General features: G+C 52.9%; 2 protein-coding genes across 2 annotated transcripts in view; both read left to right on the plus strand.

Annotated features, from left to right (window-relative positions):
* Positions 1 to 5,351: 5,351 nt before the first annotated feature.
* On the plus strand, positions 5,352 to 9,872 carry LOC119095167 (acyl carrier protein, mitochondrial-like). Its single transcript, XM_037218046.1, has 4 exons — positions 5,352 to 5,513; positions 7,509 to 7,619; positions 8,574 to 8,661; positions 9,656 to 9,872. The coding sequence occupies exons 1-4, from the start codon at positions 5,352 to 5,354 to the stop codon at positions 9,745 to 9,747; spliced, it is 453 nt and encodes a 150-aa protein (XP_037073941.1). The 3' UTR covers positions 9,748 to 9,872.
* Positions 9,873 to 12,166: 2,294 nt separating this feature from the next.
* Gdap2 (ganglioside induced differentiation associated protein 2) overlaps positions 12,167 to 14,097 on the plus strand; it is a 46,941-nt gene continuing 45,010 nt past the window's right edge. The window contains exon 1 of the mRNA XM_037218282.1: positions 12,167 to 12,223. The gene's annotated coding sequence lies outside the window, so the exon portion shown is untranslated. The remainder of the gene's footprint in view (positions 12,224 to 14,097) is intronic.

Below are 14,097 nucleotides of genomic sequence, written 5' to 3' on the forward strand. Positions count from 1 at the left end.
TTACGACACTGAAAATATTTCACACGGTTTGAAAAAAATCCAAGCTTTTATGTACAGAATAACAAAATTTAAATTGTTTTTCACTGTCTTCGCATGAGTGTCGTCAGTCCTGTCCTTACCGTCGTGCTTCGGGTTAAGGAACGAGTTGCTCTGTAACTCATATTGGTTCCCAGCAGCAGGTGATACCGACCTGCAGTATTGCCGGACAAACTCTTACGCAGGCGGTGAATCGAAAGGAGCTTCAGCTAGAAGGGACCGAAATTATACTTCGAATGGCCTACAATGTGACATGCCCACTTCTGAACGTTTCTCATTGGTGTTCTAATTGCGCTTATTATAACTTGCTAACAAGGTCAAAGAACTAGGATTTGATAACCTTATATAACCTTATTACTCATGGAGGCCGAGGAGGCAAATATCTGCCCGGCCAAGACCATCTGATTAGGATGAGCCGACTTTGGTTTCAACGGAGTGCGGTCAACCGAAGGTGATATAACGAGAATGACCTATGACGTGCCATTTAAGCTTGAGCTCGGTTTCACCTCGGCATAATCAACTTCGGTCTATTACGCAACACTGGCAAAATGGTATTCCGTCAAGAAAAGCGTCTGACAACTTGAGTCTGCCCCACACTGTCAATCACTGGTTACGCCCGGAATCGAACCCAGGCTTCCAGACGCCGCGCTGACCATGACCCCGATTCTGACCCCGACCCTGGCACTGACCCAGACCCTGCCCCTGCCCCTGACCCAGATCCTGACCCTGATCCGACCCTGACCCTGGCCCCGACCCCTTCCCCGCCTTTGACCCTGGCCTTGGTCCCGACCCTGGCCTTATTAACTCTGGTCCCGCTTTTGACTCTGACCCCGACCCTGACCCCGACCCCGACCCTGATCCTGACCCCGACCCCACACCTGATCCTCACCCCGGCCCGGACCCTAACCATGACCCTGACCCTGACCCCGACCCCACACCTGACCTTCACCCCGACCCGGACCCCGCTTCTGACCCGGACCTGACCCTGACCGCGACCCTTCCCCCCGCAGCAGCTGCGCCGGTGCCGGGACCCGGCGTGCGACACGCACCTCTGGCGGGTGAAACACGAACTGCGGCTGGCCCAGGCGCGACTGGCCGAGCTGGAGCACCAGTGCAGCTCCCACGGCCTGAGCATCGCTGGCGCCGAGCCCGGCCGGGCTCGGCCTAACGACATCATGGACGGCGGCCAAGTGCGGCAGGGTACCCCCCTGTACCCCAGCGGAAGGGCGCCCTACTTGTACTCGAGGTACTGGCTCACCACCGGTCTGCGGGTGTGGTCTGCCGCGCGGTCTTGTAGAGGACCTTGCTGGTCTTCGGGTCTGCCTGCGCTGCTTTTTAGAAGCCAAGTTGCCATGCGCGCGCATTTATCCGCTTAAGCTAAACATTATATGACAACCATAGCGTTACCCCTGGTCAGCTGACCCGTGAAATAATCTTAACGAGATAAAGACTGGCCCTGTTCGAGCTAGAAACTGCAAGATTATGTCGGCATTTGTTCTGCCGGGCTGATGCTGTGATCCGTGTCCGGTTTCTAGCGTGATCTAGTTTCTAGCGTAGCGTGATCCGTGTCCGGCTTCTTTCGTCGTTTCGAATGCTGCGACCTTGACCCTGACCATCTTGCAACATGCCTTTGTCATCGTAGTCTCGCAACGTGCATTTGCTGCAACTCTGCACGAGCAAGGTCTAGTAGCGTGCCGTAACGGGTCCCAGGCCAAGCGCACTTTCCTCCAACCCAACCAGAATATCAGCCTCCTAGTCCCGCACTTTTCTGCTCTAACATATGCGTCGGTTAACGCCGGCCGTCGGTGGTCTTCATACTCTCGTCATCTGTCGGTCATCCTCTCGTCACTACGTCGTCTTGCATCGTATTGTCGTCATCTTATCGTCGTTATGTCAACACCACGCACGCTATGCTGTCATTATTCATCGTCCTGCTGTAGTCACGTTGTCGTTATCATGCCATCGGCTGTCGTCGCATCGTCGTCACCTCGTCATCATGTTGTCGTTGTTCGTCGCCCTGTCGTGACGTCGCCGTCCGTCTGCAGGCCGAGGTCAGAGGCCCGGGAGGTGGCGGAGCTCGAGACGGTGCTGTGAGCGGGCCGGTATGTTCAGAGACCCGCACTGAGCTCCTGAGGAGCGGTGGTCTTCAGACAGAGGCTCAGTCAGCCTTCCACGGCCTCGTGAAGAGCGGCGGACACCGGGCAGTGCCGCGACCTGACGACCGTGGGCCTCCCCAACGGCGGAGCGCACCCGGCGGCGGCGACAGCGGCGGCGGCGGCGGCGGCGGCGGCGGTGACGGTGACAGACATTGCAAGCCACCGCGTCCGGTTCGGCCCGACCTGACCCGCCGGTCACGTGCTCCGCTGTCCACCGGCCGGACGTGGCCACGTGACGCGGCACCGGCCGCTCAGACCACGCGTGCTGTGCGCGCCTCGGCCGCGGCGCCGGTGCCTCCGCCTCGGCCTCGGCTACCGGCTGGAGCGACGGCGAGTGCCGTCCCTTCCCTTCGCCGCCCGCAAGGGCGGGGCGTTCTGAGAGACCTCACACGTGGTGGTGACCTGCTGACCTGCTGGTCGTGACCTGCTGACCAGCGATCCGCTGGATGAGGGTCGTTGACCGGAGCTGATCGGGCGACCGAGCCGGAACTCCATGCGGACTCCTTCACCTTCCTCGCAGTGCTGGGAGGGGCTTGGAAGCTGTGCAGTGAGCGTTCGGGGAGTCTTTCACCCTATGCTTTTGCTCTTGCTTGGTTTAGAAATTGTGAGAGAAAAAAATTGTGTCAAGACATTTGTGTACGACTTTCACCTCAAGCATCAAGAGGAACCGGTTTTGCTTTGCGTTTTACCTGTCTGCAAGCTATGCGTTGTCAGATCACGCTGCGACGAACAATCCCGGTGGTGACGTATTCCTCGGGTTGTCTCTTGCCCGTCGTGAGACCCAGAAAAGCTGGACTAACCAGCGCCGCCTCAGCACACACGACGCCACTGCACTCACCACGACGCCGTCGGTGCTTGGCGGCTGTCACAATTTTTGTCAGTGACGTCACAAAGGGCAGTCAGTTACCGAACCAAGCGCGGAACATTGTCAGACGAGTGCCGTTGTGAAACATTCCTTGACCTTTCCTGTCTGATGTTACCGGGGACGGTCGTGCGTCGTCGCGCGTTACAGATGTTACGGGGAAGGCCGGTGCAGTGGTGTGAAACATGCTGATCGTGTCCTGTCAATAAACGGGTGCCGTGGATGACCCGCTCTGGGGCGCTGGCTGCAGCCGACGTGAGCCAGGGGTGCGTCCAACAGCTGGGCAAGCGTGTCGCGGTGGGACACCACCGGAAAGGCCAGAATTTTATCAGCGGACAGGTCTGATGATCTTCCCCCAAACAAAACCAGATCGCAGGACCCGGTTTTCGGATTCCGTTATGAATGTTTCATTGGTCTGGGGCCCAGGATCAGCCCTTTGGATCTAGGCGCATGTACCGACGCAACATCGTTGGTCCACACTTAGCACATGGCGCATCAGGGTAAACTAGGGAAAACGAGGCCGCTATTGAGATGTCAAGGTTGAAGCCTTCTCTCAAGGTTGAAGCGGACCCATGATACCAGAATGGGACGCACAATCGGGATGCAGGCAGGGGCACACGCCGCTCCTCACGTTCCGAGGGGCCAGAAGGGGCCCTGGATTCAAGGAACCAAATGTCGCGATGGACTGGTCGGAGGCTGCATTAAGGGACCCCGGCCCTGCGGGTGGGGCCCTTATGTGTCAATTAGAGGGTCTCTTGCGCCGATCGGGGGTCCCTGACAGGAGCATGGCCCCTGTGCCGGTTATACTCCACCAATGCCGAACGCTTGGCGCTGTGCCGGCCTGGGGCCCCATTTCTCGGGCAGGGAACAAGTGGGTTCCGCGATTACCAGCCAGAAGGTCCCTTGCACTGTTCTAGGCCCCTGGAATAATGAGGGGGAGGGTATTGTTTTGGTAAGGAGCCCACAGTGCCTGACAGAGGATCTTGTGTTGGTAGCGGGTCCAAGTTTGCCAAGGGCCATTTTCTTAAAAAGGGCAGGACCTTGAATACCAAAAGCACCTTTGCACTAGTCGGGGCCCTCTGACAGTGCAAGGAGATTTGATGAATAATAATGAAAGGGTCCTACGCCAGACGACAGACCCAGTGACGAGAGGACATGGCACTTCGCTGCGTCCCAACCAGAGCCCAATAGGCCAAACTGGGACCAATGTGCCCGTTTTTGGACCTCTTGTGGTAGTGATGGATCGTTACGTCAAAGAATGCCCCGAACGTAGATACACGATCAACTGCCCCAGTGAGAGTGCCTCTAGTATCAGGGAGCAGACCGCGACATCCATCTGCGACGCGACCCATCCCTCAGAGAGCTCCCGGATCGACCGATGGCCGCGGGCTTCCTTGTGGCTAAGGTACTCCAGGCTGAGGCGAAGAGCCCTTCAACCCCTGGCCGGAAAAGGTAATGGTGGGAGCGTAGTTCCTTGCAATGAGTTGGGGGCTTAACTGTAAAAAGCTACCCCGCCTGCCCCAAGATATGCTGCCAAATAGGATTCTCCCATGTTTTGGCCATTCTCTTCCCAAAGTTAAAAAGGGCTGAAACCCAAGTGTGTGGGGGGGGGGGGGGGGCTTAAGGCCACAGCCTCAGCTGAATAGGAAACTATACACTCCTCATAATGGACCTCTTAGTGTTCTGCCCGCGCTTAACACTATGTGCATGAAAGGCAGTGGACCTCCTCAGAGTTCAATTCACGGGACACTGAATGAACCCCCCCCCCCTCCCATCGCCGTAAATGGAAAGAAGAAACCGAAGAAAAATGTGGCCCTCGAAAAAGTAGACCAACTCCGGTGCTCTTTACTGGGCCAGTCAACCGAGGTCTTTTATCAAGCTCTATGACCTTCACCAAGACTCTGGCCGCGTGCTTCTTAGCATTTCATAGCTTACAAGGCCTTACCCATAGCGCTGCAGCCAGTTCAGTGCCCAAAGAGCCGGCGGACCATGCGCCCACGTGAACGCTTGTGTCATACCCTAACGCCATCCCGTGGAGTAAATGTAAGTGATACTTGTTTGTTTTCTCGGTAGATGCTGAGAAGAAACGCCCATCGGGCTAGCAGTGAAAACCAATTAAAAGGTGGTTCCCCAGCCTTTTTATGCCTTATGCAGTTATAAATGCAATCTAAAAATATATGTATACACGATTCTTTGTGCAAACTTTTGTGACATTGTGTATTTAGGACCGTTCACAAATATTCCAAATCCTATGATATATTCAGTAAAACGGCACTGTTGTGGTCCTTGAAAGCATCATGGCGGCGGTCATCCGTGGGTCGAGGACCGCGATTTGCCTGAAAAATGTGTTTTCCAGCACTGCTGCCAGAGGTCTTTCGGTAGCTGCGATATTACGTGGTAGTCAAATAATTGCCCATGTTCCAAGTAGTACCAACAATCTCCTCAGGCAGCACAGGCGGGTAAGAAGGGACAGCTGACGTCTATGGCGCTATTGTTGCAATAACGATGCCGAGTGGGACGAATAAGAAAAGGTGGATAGTATGATAAAACTCTGCAATAACCTTTGCTAACTATTTCACAACTCCATACACTACCATAGCTTACTTAAAGTTCTGAACATTTTGCTCAGTCATACAGCATGATATTGTGCTATTGTCACACTAATGATTCATTTAAGTACAGAACTGCGCATCCTCACAAAAGGTGTGCCTGTCTTGTCAAGTAGTCATCATCTGAAGCGATATTCATATTGTTCTTGCATGGCAAATTTGCTCAGTAGATTACAATATGTGCCACTTTGCTGTGATTTGCGTAGGGTCGACAGCAAATCGTAGTTGGGTTGGCTGGCCATACAGTTCCCCAGCACCAAGTAATATCTGTTTGCTCATCTCCAAGTTACACATTCTCAGTTGTACTGGTGAGAGCATGTCTGCAGACATTGTCTGGATTCTTTGCTGAGGACAGTTTGCCAGTACGTGAAATGCAACCACTTAATGCAACCTCATGTTCAGGAGACAAGATCATAAATTTGAATGGTGAGTGATCTGTTATCAATTCTAGAGACTGCTCAAAACTGCAGTCAAAAATAGCTTCCTGTCCCAGGCATTGGTGTCTCGGCTTAGGTAACAAATCACTCTGATGTATTCATCTCTGGGATGCTGCTTAATAATTTGGTTAAGGTTGACACAATAGTGAGAATCACTATTCCAAGTACCTGCTGCACTAAATGTGAACTGATGCAAATGTTTTTTTTAATTATAGAATTCATTAGATGACAGTAAAAAGCTGTATAAGATATGTTTCAGTTATTTCCATTAAGACATTATCTTCACTTACAATATTTCAATTTTAATGCCCAGGAAATTCCTCTTCACTCATTTGTGCAGTGTATTGGCTGGTAACTGTATCTGCCCAGACTTTGTTTATATAAATGAGATGGTAAAGCACCACTGATCTTCAGTGGTCATTGCAGTCCAGGCAAACAGTTATGTTAATCATAGTATTTCAATTTTACACATGCCAGTGGGTGTATTAAAGAAGATAAATATTTGATGCCATACTTTTGTCAGTTTGTATCATGGATCTTGCATTTTGTCCTCATTAACTTAGTCTCTGAAAATATGAATCAAATATGGCTCATGGTTAGGATATCCAGGTGGAGCTCTGGCTGGATGTGGCCCATAGTCTTAAGAAGGGTGTCAGGGACACTGGAGCAGTTGTTGATCTGTAAGGAACATGCGACATTGTTGTGTTGGTTTTTTCTATTAACTATTATGAGAGTGATAGACTACTCAAGATGAAATGCACTAGTTTGTTTGACTGTATCAAAAATACAGCTGTTTTAATAATTCAGCTGTTCACTTAATCAACATTCCAAAATTGATCCAGTAGGGTTTGCAGGATGTAAACATAAATTCATGCTACCAGAATCCTTGCTCCCTGGTGGTCCCCACATGCAATTCATTGGCACTTATCTGTTGGCCTTTGACTCCGACCCTGACATCTGGCCTACTCAGCCCATTCGTCAAGCCAGACGTGCAGAGATACTGGTTTGACAGCCACCTGATTGAATGCTGATTGACTGATTTTGATCAATGGGAGGGGCCACAGACAGTGAGCCCAAAGCCATGGTGCTTCAGCAAGAAAAATATCAACATCTGTGCTACCTAGGCAGCCGAATATTGGAACACGGTGCCTGATCACGTGATTGCTACCATAGTTGTGCTTTTTTGTTGGCAGCTTGTTCAGGTCGCTGTTCGTCAGTATTTGATGACTGGCGTGACACACGAGTGTGCGCTGGGTACTGGGGTACTCCAAATCCTGACTTTCTATTGGTGACTCGTTCTGTTCGTGATCCTCCAGGCTCCAGCACCATTGGAATGCGGTTTGCAATGTGGTGGCATTCCCAAAGCAAAAGGTGACGTGCTGAGCCGCTCCCTGTGTTGTGTTGCCAGAGTGAGCTGCAGACGCGGTTCTACTCGGCGAAAGACCCGCTCACCCTCGACATCATCCGCGACAGGGTACTGCTCGTGCTGAAGCTGTATGACAAGATCAACCCTGACAAGGTATGGACGGTTTTCGGTCGAAATCCCGCTCGGCGCTCGGCAAACTGTGCTGTCCACCCGAATGTCTGCCGGCCGAAACCCCGCTCGGCAAGCCTTGCTGTCCACCCAAATGTCTGCCGGCCGAAACCCCGCTCGGCAAGCTGTGCTGTCCACCCGAATGTCTGCCGGCCGAGACTCCACACGGCAAGCCGTGCTGTCCGCCCGAATGTCGGTCGGCCGAAACCCCGCTCGGCGCCCGGCAAGCCGTGCTGTCCACCCAAATGTCTGCCAGCCGAGACCCCGCTCGACGCCCGGCAAGTCGTGCTGTCCACCCGAATGTCTGTTGGCTGAAACCCGCTCGGCAAGTTGTACTGTCCACCCGAACGTCTTCCGGCCGAAACTCCGCCCGGCGCTCGGCAAGCCGCGCTGTCCACCCGAATGTCTGCTGGTCGAGACCCCGCTTGGCAAGCTGTACTTTCCATTCGAATGTCTGCCAGCCGAAACCCCGCTCGGCGCTCGGCAAGCCGTGCCGTCCACCCGAATGTCTGCCGGCCGAAACTCCGCTCGGTAAGCCGTGCTGGCGAGTCAAGTGGCCTCACGCGGTGGAACAGCGGGCTTGAGTAATTGCGAGGTTGCCAGACTCGCACCGGACTCGCTTTCACTCCCTGCAGGGCCCAACCCGCGCCTCCGATAAACAGTGGGCAAGAGTTATGGGGAGCCGGTCTCTGGGAGCGCCAGGCCACCACCGGCCGCGGAGCTGCGCTGAGGCCAACCGACCGGGCGACGTGGCGCCGACCGGCGACGGCTGGGTCCGCCGACGGCTGTATGACGACGGCGGGAATTCGAGCGCAATGTATTGCAGTGAACGTTAGCCTGTGCCACGGGCATGTGGTGATGGTGTGTGCTCCCGATCGCCACGTACTCCAGTGAACGGTAGTCACTGCCCGCTGACGCCCGTTTCTGCACGTGCCGCAGCTCACCGTCGACTCACACTTCATCAACGACCTGGGGTTGGACTCGCTGGACCACGTGGAGGTCATCATGACGATGGAGGATGAGTTCGGTACGTACGGTTCGTTTGGTCGTTGCTGGCGGGGGTATGCGGCGATGCGCGTGCCAAATGAAAGCAGAAGTCCAAAGACGGGTGTGTTGTGGGCGCAGAACATTAACAGCGGCCGCGGGCAGCCAAACGCGTGAGCTGCTACACCATGTCAGCGTCCCGATATAATGTAGGGTCACGCTTTCGCATCCCTCCTCCCTCCATGATCGTGATAAATCATAATCGAGTACGTCCGCCGCATCCCCGCGCGCCGGAGACTGGCAGTGACCGCTGGCCGCAGGCCGGTCGTGTGTTTTGCCTGCCGCGGCCCGTGTTCTGTTTCCTAGATGCGCGGAAGGACGTTTTTAGCTGGGGCGTGCGTGCTGTGACGGTCCCCTGCGCCTGTTTTGTGTTTGTTTCACTCTACGATAGAGAGAGCAACGAACTGTTTTTTTACGGGTAGTTTGATGGCATGGTACGCGTATGGATGATTATTGCGATTATTTGAGATAATTATTAGTAAGATGCAGATTTAGTCGTTGATCATTTGAACGCTGTGTCCATGTCACGAATTATTGAACTGACAAAGCGCTTACAGCGCTTTCACTTGACAATCATATGCGGCACCAATGGCCCATCAAATGTATCTGTGAAGACTTATATTTTCATGTAGTACGTGGTCTGGGTAAAATACGTATGGCACACGCCTGGTCGGCATGAGCTCGACCAGTTCGTATGAATGTGGAGCCTGTCGTGGGTCAGACACCGTGGCTGTTGCCCACCTGCACGGGCCGCACGCACCAGTGTCGGCCAGACCCGCCAGCGTGACGCTGGTCCTCCGGTGCGGCTGGGACCTGCCGTCGCGCGTGTCGCCCGCCAGCACGGCCAGTACGCTCCCGGGCAGTCCCCCCCCCCCGTGGTCCGTCACGCGGCTGCCGGTGTGACGATGTGACCGTGATCCCTGCCCCGCCCGCTCGGCCCGCCGCCGCGTGCTGACCGCGCGCCGCGCTACCGTCAGGGTTCGAAATTCCGGACATGGACGCCGAGAAGCTGATGCGACCGGCCGACATCGTGCGGTACGTGGCTGACAGGGAGGATATCTACGAGTAGTGGCGCGCGGCGGCGGTGTGCGGCGGCGCGCGCCACGCGCCCGGGCGCGCCGCGCCGCTCTTTTTGTGCATTGTTTCCTAGTGACGCGTATGGCTGGGTGTGAAATAAACGTGGGAGTATACTCAGCGGAATGTGCCTGACTGGGACGGAGGAGGCCGTGTGGTGTTGGCGGAGAGAGGTCTCTGGAGGATGCACGTGAGTTGTCGGTGCGTGAGACGCCGCGCAGTCTCGTGCACCAACGCGTCAACCCGCGAGCAGTCGCTCAGATTTGGGAAGTTTTTTCAGAGGACCTGCCCAGCACGGTTTTGCTGCTGTCGTGGCAGGCCGACGCAATCAACCGCCGCAGGCTGGTCGCAAGGACTGTTCTTTGTCGATTATTAAGCTCCACGCGCGGTATTATTACGTCCGTGTATTGTGTTATCTCCGCGCTGAAGGACCGCAGTGTACGGGACAGATGGGACATCCACGCATCAGTTCCTTGGCGTATTTCACGCGTTTTTAATGCCCCGTTTGGTATTCTTCAACCGCTGCGGCATTCATTACCGTTTTTGTCGTGTTTTTTTCATTTTATTATCCCGATCTGGCGTCGTCTGACGCCCAACTGGCCTGCTGGAGATAGCCTGGAGGCCTGATGTTTTGGGCTTGCTTCGAGCACACTGGGAACGAGATAGCCAAATAGCCAGCGACTTGTTCTCCGCACAGCATGTCGCGGGTAAATGGTGAACAAGCGATTTGCCTTGCGCTTTATTAAGGTACACTCCAATTTTATCACCAGTGGCACCTACAGCGATGGTACAACATTCGCGCAATGTATCCGCTGCGAGTGCTCCGCGCAGTGCGCTGATAGCGTAGTCGATAACGGTGTGCGTTAACCATTGCGCGTCTGGGAAACAAGAGGTACAGGGTTCGATTCCCCGCGACCTCCCTGCGGGGGTGAGAGGCGGGCGACGCCGTGTAACCTCAGCAGCTGAGCGCGTCGTAAAACCCCAATGCTGACGACAGACGCTCATGCACAGTACAGCAAAGCCGAACGGAAACTTTTAGGTCGAACCTAATTCATGAGAACAGTGCTGGCAAGTGGATGCTGCAATGCGTGCGAGTACGTCGATCCGGTAAGTACAAGCACTGCACGATATCCGACCAGACTCAATGCGCGGGAGCGAGGCAGCGTGACATCAAGTAATTAATCAGCCAATTTCAGCTCCCGACGCGATGATCAGCGTCAGGCCTGAAGCCTGTTTTACACTCGACAAGATCATCGTGGGTCGGGTACGGGGAAGCTAATCCCCACCAACCGGTCATTACTTCGCTCTTGACCTCTGAAGGTTGCTTCAACTAGCCCCAAAGCTAGGCTCCCAACTGCTTCCCGACTGTCTTGGTTTGGTGTTTGTTCACGACTGCGCCATACGTTTTCCGTGTTGCAGACGTAAACCGACGAAGTAGGTGCGCAGTTTGTCATCTACATTATTTAATGACATATTATATATATATATATATATATATATATATCGCTCTCTCGACACACCGTAGTCGATGTCTTTCGAGAAAGCCGCACGTTATGAAACTAGGCTCCGCGTGGCAAACGGATGGATTGTGTATGCCACCGAAAATTTTCAAACACCTTGGTAAGCGCAGGCATGACTTATTTTGATAATTTGTGGCTTTGGTACGCATCGACTATGCTGGCCACTTCGTATTATGAAAAACCCTAAAAACATAGTCTGCTTATGCGGTTACCCAAATGACGTTAAACCATCAAGTCACGTCAGTCTAAAGGGCGGGGGGGGGGGGGGGCGAGCGCCTTCATTCACGGATGCAGTTGCACTTGTATGGAACTATTTGGACAATGATGACTGCTGGATGCCTGTAAATCACGCTAAGCCATTGCTTGCTAAAAATGATAAGAGTTGCAACATGGAGGTTCTCCAACCAGCTGCGTAAGAGTTAGTTGCCCGGATGCATGCCCCTCTTACCGCATCGTAAACGACAGGGACCAACATTAGCTGGACCGTGAGCTGTTCGCCACAACTTTCGTGCGCTGGGGCACGCTGGCCAGCCAGGAGAAATGAGTGGGCTGCGTGCGCGTGGCCCAGCTTAAGCCTACAAAAAGAGATATTTTCCCACCTGCTCTTACGGTGTAACGTCGCCCACCCACAGATGAGGTTTTTCGGCTCCTTGCAGGCGCTACTCGAGGTTATGACCTTAATGGGTTCTAGTTCAAGTGTAGCAACAAGGCTGAACCGCGAGAGGTGGCTGAAGTTGGGAGTGCACCTGGGAATCGCCTCCCATATTTTCCCCGAGCTCATATTTCCTCTACGGTGGCATATGGCTGCAGGCTACCATATCGCTGAAAGCGCCGCAGCAGCGACGTAAAGAAAACTAGTAAGCAACTTCACTCAAGGCCGTTCTTTGCCTCATTGCGCGCATCACGAACTGTTCTGGGTTACAGAGACAGTTGACTGTCAATGTTCTGACCGTGAGTACCTGTGTGCGTGTGTGCAAGGTCGTGAGTGTGGTGGCTTGTATCTTGCAAAAAAACACACAATTTTATGTTCTGAAGTGGTTCTCATGTTTCACCGTGATACAGAGCATCATGCCAAATGTTTTGTCGTGCTTTGCCTTTCTTCCCAAAATGTGCAATGTTGCTTACGTAAAAACATTAGTGCTACGTTAAATTTCTTCTGTTTTTTTCTGATATGATGGTACCAAGTTGTGTTAAGAAAAGCTGCCGCTTAGCCGCAGCAAATGCAGAACAATAAATGTACTGTTATTGTTGTGCATTTTGTTCAGTTGACTACAGTAATGCAGTTGTTAAGCTAGAGGCACTGGTGTATTTCACCAATCCTGTTACTTATCAGACTCCTATTGGGCTTATTTAAAAACTGTGTCTTGCCTAAATGGTGGAGTACATAGAGGAGCACTTACCAACAAACTGACAGATCCAAGCTAGGATGTGCAATATTTAGGCTTGTCCTGCACATATAGCAAGTATTCTGCACAGATATCAAGTGGATCTTAGATGTTCCCAGTCCTAGAAATATATTCTTAGCTAATTGCTGGGGAACCGAATCCATCCACATCTTGTTTAGACCTAATGTGGGGTTTTGTTATTAATGAGATCATTGATCAGAAGGCTGATGATACACTGGTCAAAAATATGTATTATAGATATTTATTGTGCTCCTTTTATTTGTGAAAAGATGAAGTCTGCAACTCTGGCAAGCAAACACACTTCTAGGAGGAATACTAGCAGCCGGCATAGACCTTGGAACATTTCCCAGGAAATGGCTGTGAACACTTCCCAACAACTGCATGTGCAATGGCTCAGTGAGAACACAATATTGTTTCTTCCTCAGGAGTCCCTGGGGGCTTATGCATCATGCTTGCCATATTTTCCTTCTTTACAGCAAAATCCACCCATGGTGCTGACCTACTGGGAGCAGCCTTTTCCTGACCACTGTGAAGCACTTTTTATGGAAAAAAGCACATTTTGTGAGAGAACACATGATGTGCATCACCATGCACAACAGTGATATATTTTACCACCAAGCAGCCATGGTGCAACTGGGATTTGAACCTTTTCTCCCCCACCACATGGGTTCCAGTGGGTCTGCCCGGTTAGCCACCACACCATCCAACATAGAGCCCATGTGACCAGTGCATCAGAAATATATTCAGAGCACGTGGTCAGATATTGTCTGGAGATCGAGAGCAGATAGCATTGACGTATCAAGGAGTAAGTGAGTAAGTGAGTAACACACAGCCCTTGTAAGTGCTGTGTGTTGCCTTGGTCGGCGATGTGCTAAGCCATTGGTGCTCAGTGGGCTGATTGTTGGTTAATACAGAGCTCCTACACAGGCGGCTGATCCAGGCTTCTCGCATAACCCTCGCCATCTTTTGCCAATCAGCCATGTGCTGGCTGGTGCAGGTAGTCCGCATCTGACCAATACAGAGGGCACAGTTCACTGACTGTTAGATGGCTGCCTGCTGTTGGCAGCATCATGAACGCAATGTATGACGGCGCCCGCGGCGGCTTACTGGGGGGGGGGGGGGGGCAGGCCCTTGCTCTCACTGGGCCAGTGGCGGCCAGTGTTTGCAGTCCAACTGATCGACTGCCAACTCGCTCGCGATTGGCGGACGCTCCGTGGACCTGAGGCTTTGTGCTGTTAAAGTAAATGTCTAAAATGCAAAGCTCCCCCAGTTGGTACTTATCTGTTAAGTTAGTGACTATTCAGTTGTGTATCATGCATCAGCCGTCGGCCCTCTGCACCCATCAGTTTGTGGGCTAAAGAGGTACAGCACACTTTCTTTGAGGCGCTCAATGGCAGGTTGTGAAGTTAAAGGACACAT

Source organism: Pollicipes pollicipes, unplaced genomic scaffold (assembly GCF_011947565.3).
Source record: "Pollicipes pollicipes isolate AB1234 unplaced genomic scaffold, Ppol_2.1 Scaffold_4219;HRSCAF=4965_pilon_pilon_pilon, whole genome shotgun sequence".
NCBI lineage: Eukaryota > Metazoa > Arthropoda > Thecostraca > Pollicipedomorpha > Pollicipedidae > Pollicipes > Pollicipes pollicipes.